We start from the raw sequence: 13,831 nt of genomic DNA, 5'->3' as shown, positions 1-13,831 counted from the left end.
TCATTTGTAGAATGATGGGCCTCTCCTAGTTCCTATTTCTACCACTAGATGTACTGGCCCATAATCTCTTGAGCACCCCCTGGGACTTAAGGACTGGTCTATTACTAACTGACCATAAAAGCAAGGCATTCTCATCTTCAGGAGTCAAGCTGAAGATGGACCAGTGGTTCCTCTTATAGGTAGTAGCTTAATTCTATGCCTGGGCTTCTCTTTGAGGTCCAAAGGGGTCCAGAGGGATAGGTTTCTGCATTAATTCTTGGTTCACAGAGGCACCTGGCCTTCTCAGATAAGAATCCCTAAAAGCAGAGGGCAAGAGCTAGCCCTTCCCTCTTTCTTAGAACAGGGCCAACCTCTTTCTCCCTTCCTGACCACGGGACAGTTAGGACATCCTTCCAGGCCACGTGTATGTATGCCTCCTCTTGATCCTGAGAATGAAGCCCAAGAAGGGATGGAAGAGGCTCTTCTTTTGTCTGAAACAATAGGGACAGCCATTGTGCACTGGCCACAGAGGATATGTTTGCTAAGAGTGACTTCTAGCTGGTAAGGTGGATAAGTAGGGGGAAGCAGGGAAGGTGTAAAACCTGCTAACAAGTCACAGCACAGACCCAGCAATTCTCCATCTCCAGCAAGAGCCCTGGTTTAGTTCTTTCCCACTTAGCAGGAAGACACTACCGGGGCAGATTTCACAGAGGACCTAGAATGGCCAGAGGAACGTCTCTTTGGCCACAATCAGATACGAGGCCAGAGCACAGCATGACTTATTTCTTGATGCTGAAAGCAAAGCTCCATTCAAGGAGCCAGAGCAGGCTGGGCTTTGGCATTCCTGGGACACTTGGGGTGGTCGTCCTGTTTTTCTTCTTTTGGGGTGGGGGTGGGTGGAGGAGACACGGACCGGTTGCTTCTGTACTCCTGGATATCGGGGGAATGAGGGGCATAAGTGTATGTATGTGTATGGGGCAGGGTGCAGTGCTGTGCTGACTCGGCACATCCTTTGGTGTCTCTATTAGGTGTTTTCAGTAGAGACGAGAGATGGAGTCTGTCTATGCAGGGGAGCTCCACCTGGGGCTAATGCCTCGGCTGGCAGTGCCAGGCGAGGGCTCATTCTCATCCAGGGGGATTTCCCAAGATTCCTCTCTCCCTAACCCAGGAGTCTGTTAAGTTTTCCTTAAAGCAAGAGCCTTTGTTGGGAAAGTTGTAATAATGAACTGTTTATCTGGGCATCCCACCTAAATCCCTGCCTCATGGAATCTAAGCTCTTTCTGGAAGGGAAAGGGACAGTGGGCAGAAAATTCTACCAATAGACTATTCTGAGACCAGAAGGAGGGCAGAGAAGAATGTGGAGTGAGGGCATGTCCATCACTGATAGAGAATTCTCAGTAAAGCTACACAGGATCAAGTCCGGAAGCAAACTTTCTGACACAGTTGGGGGTAGGTTGCAAGGGGTAAGAATCATATGGTGTGAAGATTTCTAGCCAGGAAATCAAGTCTGAGGCTCTCCCCTATCACCTGAATCTAACTTCCCTCTGAGAGAGACAAGGGGCAGAGTATCTCTGGGGAGGGGGACCACACGGCTTCCTGGGTCACTATCTTGGCCTTTTCATCCCCCCTATCCCATGATATAGGGTCGCCCTCTTGCCTCCTCTGTGTCTAAGTCCCCATAAAGGGTCCTTTCCATCAGGAGTCAAGGTCTCCTTTTCAGTGGATACAGGCAGAATCAGGGACCTACGACTTCACTGATTGAGGAAGCTCCCTTTGCTGATGAATGTTGCCATCTTTTTTGGTAACTTAAGTCTTGGAACCCAACATGGAATTGGCTGAAATGGCCTCTGGATTAGGACTGGACCTATGAATTCTGACTGATTTAAGGAACTCCCAGATGAGGAAACCACTACTGATGCAGGCAGGTACATACCTTTCCTGCACTCTTGGTCAGAGTTGCCTAAAAGTAACTTGCCTTGGGACACACCAGCCAGCATGGGTCAGAGGTGGGAGAGAGAGGCAGCTGTGTGTAGTAGATATACGGAGGACTACACCGCTTATACTTTTTGGTGGGAAAGGGAGGAGGGAGAGAGAAAAAGCAGCAATGTTTGTGGTTCCCCCCTCCCAGCCCTATCTAGTCCTGAAAAAACTCCCACACCAAGAACCAGGGAATGGGAAGCCTCAGGAAGCTTGGCCTCTGGGAATTGCGGAAGGGAGTACGGAGAGAAAAGAAATCGCTCCCTCTGCCCACTTCCTCCCAATCTGAGGTGGCTCAGAGCAACAAGGTGTGTTCCGTCCATGAACTTTATATGGAAAATATATGTGAGACATTGGGAACACAAGACTTGGACAGCTGGGGTGCATGGGGAGAGCAGAAGGGAGCCTCAGAACAGATTTAAAAAGTAACAACACAGGAAAAAGTCCCCTAAATAAAACCACTAAAAAAAAAAAAATCAAGCCCAAACAGGAAAAAAACAAGATGAAACTGAGAAATACCCACACGGCTCCATTCACACTGAGCGGCTTCCCAAGGAGTCAACCTTGCTTTTTAACCCAGTCTCTTTTTAATACAACTTTTAATAATCTGGTTGATCGTAGAGAGGCAACATTTAACTATAGAAACAGCAGCAGAAAAGCATGGGACACAAGACTTGTTTTTTTTTTATACAAAAAAATCTGTCGCTTACAAAACATACGCAAAAGAAGCTTAAAAAAAAATCCCAAAGGTATCGCTATTTTCTTCTACATAAAAAATCTCATAACTAATGTTCTTTTATTCTTCTTAAAAAAAAAAACAAAAACAAAAACAGCAAACAGAAATATTAGGCTTAGGCACGATTTGCTGCTGGCTGTTTGTGAACAAGCCAAGTTTAACACAGCGTCTTCCCCTTCTTAACTGAGTGATATGTATTGACTCTTCCATTCTTTATACTTAAGGCAATTTTTTTGACGAAGTGTTTATTTTCTTTCCTTCTTTCTTTTTTCCCCCTTTCTTTAAACAAACAAAAAAAAAGAAAACAACAACAACAACAAAAAAACCAAAAACCGAAACATTGCTCCTTACGGCGTATGCCAGAGTCTTCCATCTCGGGGCAGGCGTCGGTGGGAGAAGGGCCAGGATTTCCCATTTTAGGAAGATGGGTGAGTCACAAGGCTTTCTGGGGTGGTGGACCTGGGAGAGAAGGAAAGGGCCAAAGAGCCCAGTGAGACGGGAAGGCTGGCACGTTGGGATGACCAAATAACAAATGTAGATCCTAGCGTTGGGGAGAGCTTTACAACACGGAATTTCCCAGAGCTGAAGGGTGATCTGCCATCTTGCAGGCTCAGCCTTGCTCAGACCATGTCTGGAGAATGGTGATTGCTTGTGGGGGTCACTGTTTTGAAAAGGATATTGATAAGACGGAGGCGACACCGGAAAGGTCACACAGGATCATGAATTTAGACTTGGAACTAATGCAGTGGTTCCCAAACTTTTTTGGCCTACCGCCCCCTTTCCAGAAAAAATATTACTTAGCGCCCCTGGAACTTAATTTTTTAAAAATTTTAATAGCAATTAACAGGAAAGATAAATGCACCTGTGGCCATCACTGCCTCCCTAGATCACTGCAGCACCCACCAGGGGGCGGTGGCGCCCACTTTGGGAATCACTGAACTAATGCAATCTCCTTATTTTACAGAGGGAGTGGGGATCAAATGAAGGACGGGGGATGTTCTCTCTCAAGAGGAGAAGATGCTGTGTATTGGGAGGACTGTCATGTAGCGAGAAGGATTCGGCTTGCTTATTCTGTTTGGCCCCCAATGGGCAGAACCGGTAGTGAAGAGGTTGCTAAAAGGCAAATTTAGATTCAACATCAGGCAGTTTCCCAACAGCGAGAGCCCTCTACATATGGACTGGATCACCCCGGGAGGTGGCAAGTTCCACTCTTCCTCGAAGGTCTGCAAGCCAAGGCTGAATGGCTACTTGTTAGGATTATTGCAGAAAGGATTCTTGTTGAGGTATCGCTCAGTCCTGTCCACACTGGGATTCTGAAGAATGTGGAATGTCAGGGCTAGAAAGGACCTCAGAAGAAGAGAGGAGGTGTGGCACTATCTTCAGAGGGAGAGGACTTCAACCTGCAACCCTTACTAGCTGTGGGACCTTGAGTAGAATCATTTAACCTCCCTGGCTCTCAATTTCCTCATCTGTAAAATTGGGAGAGAGGTAGATGACCTCTGGGATCCCTTCCAGCTTTAGAGTTAGGGCCCCATAATATATATGTAGAAGGTATTCCAGAGGTCCTGACCACAAACAAACAGACTCTACTGGAGAAACTTAATGAGCAAAAGGCATTTTTGAACTTCCATTCCACATCCCCAGTTTCTTTCATTCTTTAAGAAACCCTTACCTAGAATCAATACTATCAGTTCCAAAGCAGAAGAGTGATAAGGCTAGGCAACAGGGGTTAAGTGACTTGCCCAGGGTCACCCAGCTAGGAAGCATCTGAGGCCAGATTGGAAGGCAGCATCTTCCATCTCTAGGTCTGGTTCTGTATCTACTGAGTCACTTGGCCACATCTCGTCTCATCTTTAGAGCTTATTTGCCCCAACCCTCTTGGCTCCAGCCTTTTGTGTGGGGCTGATTTCTCCTCCTAGAGAATGATTCAGGAGAGCAGGATGACAGATGCCTCAGGGCAGGGGGTGATGGGGTAGAGGTGGGTGTATTGGGACAGAGATGACTTTGCTTTGGCCCCAGACCAAGAGCTGGCTATGTCATGGGCAACAGCTACAAAGAAAAGCCCAACAGGTTTCAATTGCTCAACCTCTGCTGGGTTTGATTCTGACAAGTGTGAGGTCATAAATGGAGACCAGAGAGGGGAGTGAGGCATGTGAGCACGCACAGATATCTGATTTAATAAGAAAAACTTCCTAAAAATAGGAGCTGTCCAAAAGTAGACGGGCTGAGTTGGAGGCAGTGTTTGACCATCGTTGAAGGTCAAATAGAGATAGCACGACAACCTGTCTGGGATATAAAGATGGCTAGGTGGTGCAGTGGAGAGATCTCTGGACCTGGAGCCAGGAAGCCCCAAGTCTGAATCTGGCCTTAGACACTTATTAGCTGTGTGAATCTTCTGACCCTGTTTGCCTCAGTTTCCTCATCTATAAAATGAGCTGCAGAAGGAAATGGCAAACTACTCCAATATCTCTGCCAAGGAAACCTCAAATGGGGTCACAAAAAGATGGATACAACCAAATAACAAGTACCCAACCTTCTGTTTACTCCCACTAGATCTATGCTGGGCTGAAAGAGAATTGTTGAGTGCTAGTGAAACATAAGCTAAGTATCATGGATGGATGGATGGATGGATGGATGGATGGATGGATGGATGGATGGAGGGGGGGGGAAGGAAGGGAGGGACAGAAAAGAGAGAGAGAAGCCCCCAATTTGAGTGTTGGCTTTGGTGATTTGCCAGAGGGGAGTCCACTAGGAGGATTCCTTATCTCCACAAGCCTCAGTTTTCTCATCTATAAAATGCAGCTAGAAAACTTGTACTTCCTCCTGCCTAGGAGAGCTGGAAAGGTCAACTGGAAAGCGTTTCGGATATGGGGTTGCCATCATTGTGATTCAGGACAAGGACAGCTCAGCCTAGTTCAGTAGATGGATTATAGTATTGAAGTTGACCAAAGTGAGATCCGATTCAATTCATTCTTCCTGTAAATTAAACTCATCTCCTTTTACTCAATCCATAGGGAATAAGAGGGAAGGCTCTTAGGGAGGAGTCTCATGAGTCATTTTGGGGGTGGCAAGCAAGTGGTAATGAATTATGATGAGAAAATTGGGGGGCTTCAGAGGAGGGAGCCCTGGGGTATCTGCCATCTCATCCAGCAGCTGACCAAACAAATAAGCTGTGCCATGCCCTCGGGAAGAGGGACACAGCCCAGTACTGGCTGCAGGCTGTTGCTCCAAGGGGCTGGGTGCCACGCTACATACCACAAGCATGTGTAAGGTGCAGGTGCTCTCTGGGGCCATGTTTTCAAATGATGGCTTGTTATTCCTCGCCCCACATAAGACTATTCTTGATGATCTACACAGAGTGGGGAGACACCGATAATCCCAAATACTCAATGACCCTAAACAAATACCTCCCTTCTATCTCTGTATCTTTAGCATCCAGCACTATTCTTGGTCTACAGCAGGCACTTAATAAATGCTGATTTGTTGACAAATTATAATCCTTTGCCTCAGTATCAGGAACTACTGAACATAGCTTAAGCTTTACTGGATGGCCCAGAAATCACATAAATAATAATAATCAAGAATAATAGATGGTGTTTCCATAGTGCTTTAAGATTTACCAAGAGTAGGGGCAGCTGGGAAGCTCAGTGGATTGAAAGCCAGGCCTAGAGATGGGAGGTCCTAGGTTCAAATCTGGTCTCAGACAATTCCTAGCTGTGTGACCCTGGGCAAGTCACTTGACCCCCACTGCCTAGCCCTTATCGCTCTTCTGCCTTGGAACCAATATACAGTATTGATTCCAAGACAGAAGGTAAGGGTTTAAATTAAAAATAAGATAAAATAAAATTTGCCAAGAGCTTTGCAAATATCTCATTTGTCCCTCACAACACCCCTGGGAGGTCAGCACTATTATTGCCCCCATTTTGCTGATAGGCAAGATAAGAGAAGTGACCTGCTTGATGGCACCCAGCTAGTATCTAGGGCTAAATTTGAACTGAGATCTTTCTGACTCCAAGTCCAGTGCCCCATCCACTGGGCAACCTCATTCTCAATATCAGTTATCATATAGGAAACCCATGACTTCCTGAGGTAGCCCCTTTGACTTCTGGATAACTCCAATTGTTAGCAAGTTTCCCCCAATGTCAAGCCTAAATTTCACACCCTCCTCTACAATTTCCACTCTATGCTCCTGGTTTGAATCCTTTGGATATTGGAAAGATGCCCATCACGTGCCCAGAATCATCTCCACTACCTTAAAACACTCTCAGTTCCTTCAAGTGAGCCCCATGTGGCTTATACCTGAGGGCTTTCACCATGCTGGTCACACTCCAGCTAATCAGTGTCCTAAAATAAGAGTGAACAGGATACTAAGGATGTGGTCTGGTGGGTTAAGGCAGAGGCCAGTGGGTCCATCACCTCCTTAATCTTATTATCTCTCTCTCCCCCCCCTTATCTTCCATCTCAGAATCAATACTGTGCATTGGTTCCAAGGCAGAAGAGTGGTAAGGGCTAAGCAATGGGGGTTAAGTGACTTGCCCAGAGTCACACAGCTAGGAAGTGTCTGAGGCCAGAATCGAAACCGGACCTCCTGTCTCTCAATCCAGAGTCACCAAGCTGCCCCCTTCCTAGTTTCTCTTAATGCAGCCTAAGACAGTCTGACTTCTTTTTGGCTTGTTCACAAATACCAATTTTGGAATCACACTACATTTCCAATCCACCTAAATTCATTTCTAGACTTTTTCCAGACAAACTGATAACCCCATCCCTCTTTCTGATACTTGAGATGATTTTTGTGTACCCAAGTGTAAGCCTTCACATTTATCTCAGTAGAAATCCCATCCCAGCAGATTCAGGCCGATGTTCCAGCCTTTTTGGGTTCCTGACCCTGGTAGCCAGTGTGTCCACTCTGAGCCATCTTGCATAGTGGTTATCTAAATAAATAACCTAAATAAATCTAAATAATCTAAATTAAAAAATCCAAAAGATGGCTAGCTTCACAAACTGGAGGTCACCCATAGGGTGACACACTCCACAGACGGGACAGTAGAGCGTCTCCAAACAGTGTGTGGAAGCTCAGGGTACAAGGCTGGGTCCAGCTGGCTTCAGGAGCAAGGGTGGGCACCGTACCTTTACATATGTCCAACGGGGTTATGACCATCGCCCAGGCCCGGATGAGCAGCTGAAAGTGTCATCTGAGGATCACCGACCACTCCGGACACTTTCTCTTCTTCCCGACGCTTCAAACAGGCGGCTTTGGGGTTCAGATTGCGCTCTGTTGAGAAAGGGGGGCAAGAAGACAGACCCGATGGGGAGACGTCTGATGGGGAAACGTTTGAGATGACAAGAAAGCCAGACAGATAAAGACGGGGGAAAGTGAGAGCAGGACAGAGTAAGTCAGTGACAAGACAGGGTTGGGGGCTCTGCCTCCAGATGAGAGGGAGGGAAGGAAGGAAAAAGAACGAAGGAATCTGTGTTCCCCTCAATCTAAACAACTCCCGGACGGACAAACAGACATCTCCCCACCCCGTCCCAAGGAGGAGTTAGCCTTTGGGGGAAAGGAGACGGAAGTGATTCTTGGTACCGTATTCTGCATCAAAGAATCATAGACCTGGATCAGGAACCTCAGAGATCTGCTAATCTAATCCTCTCATTTTTTTTTTTTTAAAACCCTTAACTTCTGTCTTAGAATCAATACTAAGTATCCATTCCAAAACAGAAAAGAAGTACAGGCTACACAACTGGGATTAAATGACTTGTCCAGAGTCACACAGGCAGAAGTGTCAGAGGACCAATTTGAACTCAGGTTCTCCAGGTCTGGCCCTCTATGCACTGAGCTCCTTACTTACTCTTACTCTTCTCATTTTCAACAAAAGTAAGGAGATGTGTCTAAAGACACACAGGGAGCAAAGGGGCAGGCAGAGCTGGGATTCAAACTCTCCAATGGTCTTATTTCCACCGTATGATGTGGCGTGGCATAGCCTGGTGATGTCTCAAGGTCTGAGGAAAGTGCCACAAGCTACTCTAGCCACCCCCTGTGAGACCCCACAGAGGAAGTCGGGCTGAGGTCGCTCACAGTTCTGCAGTCCGTGGTTCCACTCAGTCCCCACCAGGATCAAGGCTTTCCCATTTGGGAATCCAGCTTAGAAGGATGCCTCCGGGGGAAGGTGGTCAGAACGGTGGGAGATGGAGAGGCCAGGCTCTACAAGGGCTGGCTGAAGAACTGGAGGTCTGGCTCAGCCACCTTTTATTAAGTACCCCGACTCATATGTGACAGGTGGCTCAGGGGATGGAACACGAGCCCTGGAGATGGGAGGTCCTGGGTCCAAACCTGGCCCCAGACATTAGACACTTAACCCTTTTATGCCTCAGTTTTCTCATCTATTAAATGAGCTAGAGAAGGAACTAGCAAACCATGACACTTTCTTTGGGTAAGAAAGCCCCAAATGGGGTCACCAAGAGTTAGACGTGTCTGAAATGAATAATAATTCTGTCAAGACACAAGTTTAGCCAGGTACTCATGGGGTGACAAAGGGAAAAAAAAACCCTTGACCTCAAGGAGCTTACATTTCTACCTGGGAGGGGGTACATACACAGACAAGTAAAAATATGGTAGGGAGAGAAGGGGGCAGAGACCAAGGTGCTGTAGGGATATGTGTGAAGGGAGAGCAAACACCATAGAAGTGAGGGAATCAGAGGAGGCTTCTAGGGAGGAGGAAATGAAGAATTTCCTACAAGGAATCTGACACTAGGAGGGAGTACCTCCAGATACAGTAGATGGCCTGCAAGAATGTACGAAGGGCCTTGAGATACCCTAGCTGTGTGACCCATTGCCCAAGCCCTTATTGCTCTTCTGTCTTAGAATAGACTTTAATAATTAAATACATACATACACACACATATAAATAAACAAAATATGTAAATATGTATCTACTGTTATTATATACAATAAATTTATATTTTATTCACATAATAAAATTAATTCAATAATTAATTTTATTCTATTAATTTTATCCTATTAATAATTAATTCTAAGATGGAAGGTAAGGGTTTAAAAAAGGAAAAAGTAGGAATGGTGGTGAGAGTACCACTTGGGGTGGTACTTGTTTAAGAGCTAGAAGTAACTTCAAGCATGGGTCATCTAGTCTGCCCCCTCCCTTTGATGGATGAGGAAACTCATAAAAAGGGAAAGAGATCTGTTCAAGGACACATAGGCAGAGAGAGGCAGTAGGTCTTAATATGCTTTAACGAGAATACAGAATAGTACACAAAGTGAAGAGATGAAGCTAGAAATGTCATTTGGAACAAGGCCAAAGAGGCCTTCAATTTTCATTTTATTCTAAATGCAATAGGAAGAGACGAGTATTGGGGACAGAAAAGGTTCACTTAGAACTGTCTATGCCTTAGAAAGAGAGTCAAAGATGCTGCTGAGATTTCAAATTGGGACACCGGCCTCCTAACCCTTCCATCTCCTACCTTTGGACTTTCTGCTGACTGCTCTACTTCCATCTCATATCCATCTCCTGATTTTCCTTAAATCCCAGTTAACATCTCATCTTCTGCAAGAAGCCCCCTTTCGGAGGGAGGCAAGGTAGCCAAGTGGATAGAGAAAGGTCCAGAATTGGGAGGACCTACATTCAAATTTGCCTGAGAGACTTCCCAGGTGTGCGAACCCCAGGCAAGTCACTCAAACCCAATTAATTGCCCAGCTCTTGTTGCTCTTCTTAGAATCGATACTAAGGGTGGCAGCCAGATGACTCAATAGGTAGAACACCAGGCCTAGAGATGGGTTCAAATCGGAACTCAAGACACTTCCTATGTGACCCTGGGGAAGTCACTTAAGATCTTAACCCCCACTGCCTAGCTCTTCCCACTGTTCTGTCTTGGAACCAATATACAGTATTGATTCTAAGATGGAAGGTAAGGGTTTAAAAAAATTTATTCTAAGACAGAAGAGTTTAAATTAAAAAAATAAATAAAAAGAAGAATCCCCCTTAATGCTAGTGCCTTCCTTCTTTTGATTATCTTCATTTTATTATACATATTCATGTCTATCTAGCTATCTATCTTTCTACCTACCTACCTGTGAATGTATCTGTAAATTTAGCTATTTAGCTATCTATCTATGTGTCTGTCCATCCATCCATCCATCCATCCATCCATCCATCCATCCATCCATCCATCCATCCATCCATCCATCCATCTATCCATCCATCCATCCATCCATCCATCCATCCATGTGTCTGTCTGTCTGCCTATCTACCTATGTATCTGTGTCTATCTATCTAACCATCCATGTGTCTATCTATGTCAATCTATCCATCCGTCCATCTATGTAACTGTCTGTCTGTCTATCTAAGTATCTGTGTCTACCTATCTAACCATCCATGTGTCTGTCTATCTACATCAATCTATCCATCCGTCCATCTATTTATCTGTGTCTATCTATCTGTATCTCTGTCTATCTAGGTACCTGTCTATCCATCCATCCGTCCATGTTGTCTATCTATCTAGTGTATCGTCTCTCTCATCCGACCGTGAAATCCTCGAGAACAGCCAGTCTTTCTGCCTTTGCACCTCCGCCCAGTGGCACAGCGTCCAGCACAGGGCACCTATTTAGTAAATGCCTCTTGGCCGCTCAGAGGGGACGGTGACCCCATCGACAGACAGGGGAGTCTAGACGGGAAGGAGCGGGGCATGGGGTGAGGCTGGCGTGGGGGAGAAAGAGCAGGCCTGGCCAGTAGATCCAAGTCACCGAGGGGGTGAGCATGGAAAGCAGCGAAATGAGATCAGGAGGAGGAGGGCGAGAGAGAGAAAAGGAAGGAGGCTCCGGACGGCACCCGGGGGGGCAGCCCGGGCGCAGCAGGCTACGGATGGATGGATGGATGGATGGACGGATGATGGACCAGTGGCGGAAAGGGAACACACGCACACACATGCGCGGGCCTCTGTCCACGCACAGACAAGCACACACGGACACACAGAGACAGAGGCAGGCAGACGGGCCCGGGGGAGCGTCTCTGGGTGGGGGGGCTCCCGGCACCCGCCTCGGACCGTACCTCGCACTTGCTGTTCGAGGCCCAGAATGACCTGCACGGCTTGCTGGAGGATGATCAGTTTGGTCTGTGCTTTGTCCGATTTTAAATGCATCTGGCACATACGTCCCAGTTCTTTGAACGCCTCGTTTATGTCCCGCACGCGCACCCTCTCCCTGGCGTTATTGGCCATCCGCCTCTCCCGGTCCCTCAGATCCTTCTCTTCCAATGACAGGGCCTCGTCGGTACTGCTGGGTTCACAGCACCAGAGGCATTAGTCAGGGAGGGCAGGCTCTCTGAGGGGCTGGTGGGGCAGGACGGGAGGAGGCATGGCGGGGCAGGGGGGACGGGGGTGGGAGACGGGGCCGGCACCCCCACCTCGTCGCCGGCCACGGGGACTGGGAGGCCAAGGACGCTCCTAGAATTGGGCCCACAGAGTAGATTCCAGCCTGTGGTCTCAAGGGATAGCGTGTGGATGTATCCGGTAAGGCCAAAGATGTGCATGGATGTGCGTGTGTATGTGTGTGTGTACACGTACAGCCAGAGCAGGGTCGGAATATGCTTGTTCCCATCTGTGAGGGCTCCTGTACGTGTAAAGTGAAAACTTAAACCAGGGTTCGAGCTCATGGCAACGTTAAAGGAGGCAAGAGGCAGGGAGGCTCGTCTCAACCAGGATAAGACCCGTTTGCATGCACGTGGCTGGCCTGGAGCCTCTTCCTTCTCAGCTTGAGGCTCCCTGAAGGCCACCCTCTGGCTGAGGCCCGCCGCCTCTTAAGAGGCTCAGCTCGGAGGGGATCAAAGGGTGCTGGGCAGGCGTGCCGCCTCCTAACCCTGACTGGCTTCCTTCTTTCCCTAGACAACTTTCTCCTCCCAGAGCAGGATTCACAGCCTCAGCACAGGCCGTGGAATTATCTTTCTGGAGCAACACATGCCTTCTCTGGTGGCTTCATGCCTGGGACAGCACAGCCTCCGCCATCTAAAGGTGTGCTGTATGTGGAGGGCCTCCCTGCCTAGCGGGATGAGGGGGTGAGCTGTCAAGGCTGAGGTCGGAAAGGTCGGGGAGAGGCTTCCGCCTGGGCTGCCTTCTAGACCTTAAAAATACTACAGGAAAGGGTCCCCTTGTTATGGTCACTAATGAATCCCTAGAAAAATTTATCACAGCCTCTAATTTTCAGCTCACATCTGAGAGAGTACAAAGAGAATTCAAATAATGGATTCCAGATCAGAGGCCCTGGGATGGGCAACGAGGGCAGGACTGGACATCAGAAATGATGAGGTCAACCAGGCCTGGAGGCCAGAATCCCAGGCCCTGTGGAACATGGTCTCCCATGATCAAATAGACAAGGGTCTGCATCTCCCCCCATCTCTATCTCCCCCCCACTCCATGTGTCTGTCTGTCTGTCTGTCTGTCTCTCTCCATTTCTATTCTCCCTCCCCCCACCCCCCAGCTCTGTCTCTCTCTCTCTCTCTCTCATATATAGACTATATATGGAGGCTGATGGCCATCTTCTCTGCAAACTGTCCAGAGATATTGGCCCCAAGGATTCAGTATCCAGCATGAAGGGACCTGGGAGAGGATCGTCTAAGTCTCTATCTTCTTGTGACAGCTAGTTGAAACTCCTGGGGGGATGGGAGGGACCCTACATTTGCCTGCCTCTAGCTGCTAAGGTGGGAGGAGGTAGGGGATGGCAACCTATACTTGTCCCAGCCTCCCACTCCATGCCATCTTGGGAAGCAGGCATCAAAAAAGGACAATAGCAGAAGACCAAAGTGATCGTGGCCGACGGTGACTCGTCCCTGGTCTGGATTGGTCATCTCTTCCCCTCTCCCACCATCCCTTGTTTTGAAAGAGAATTTAGGTTTGGATGCCTGGCCCTCAATCTCCATCCTGCCCCGGCCCGGGCTCCGTCTCCATCAGCAAGTACAAGGTAGGGAGTGGGCCACCGGGGGGTCGGCTGGGGACTGTCTGTGGGAGATTGGAAAGAAATCAACGGGGGAAAAAGGAAAGAGAGGGAGAGAGAGAGAGAGAGAGAGAGAGAGAGAGAGAGAGAGAGAGAGAGAGAGAGAGAGAGAGAGAGAGAGAGAGAGGAGAAAGCGGGAGAGAGAA

At 47.8% G+C, this 13,831-nt stretch overlaps 1 protein-coding gene across 7 annotated transcripts in view; it reads right to left on the bottom strand.

The window, feature by feature from the left end:
• Positions 1–2,524: 2,524 nt before the first annotated feature.
• The window catches only part of TCF3 (transcription factor 3), a 107,596-nt gene continuing 96,289 nt past the window's right edge, over positions 2,525–13,831 (bottom strand). For 3 of the 7 annotated variants that reach the window (XM_044672170.1, XM_044672205.1, XM_044672179.1), the window contains exons 18-19: positions 7,820–7,964; positions 2,525–3,151 (exon numbers count right to left, since the gene is read on the bottom strand). In XM_044672170.1, coding sequence (XP_044528105.1) covers positions 7,822–7,964 — 143 coding nt within the window. In that variant the 3' untranslated portion in view covers positions 2,525–3,151; positions 7,820–7,821. Of the gene's footprint in view, positions 3,152–7,819; positions 7,965–11,748; positions 11,976–13,831 lie in introns of all 7 variants that reach the window. The other 4 variants (XM_044672188.1, XM_044672214.1, XM_044672197.1 and 1 more) reach the window with 2 other exon arrangements.

The sequence above is a fragment of the Gracilinanus agilis genome, chromosome 1, assembly GCF_016433145.1.
Source record: "Gracilinanus agilis isolate LMUSP501 chromosome 1, AgileGrace, whole genome shotgun sequence".
Classification (NCBI taxonomy): Eukaryota; Metazoa; Chordata; class Mammalia; order Didelphimorphia; family Didelphidae; genus Gracilinanus; species Gracilinanus agilis.
Note: the sequence above shows the minus strand (reverse complement) of the source record. Positions and strands in the feature narration are given on the sequence as shown.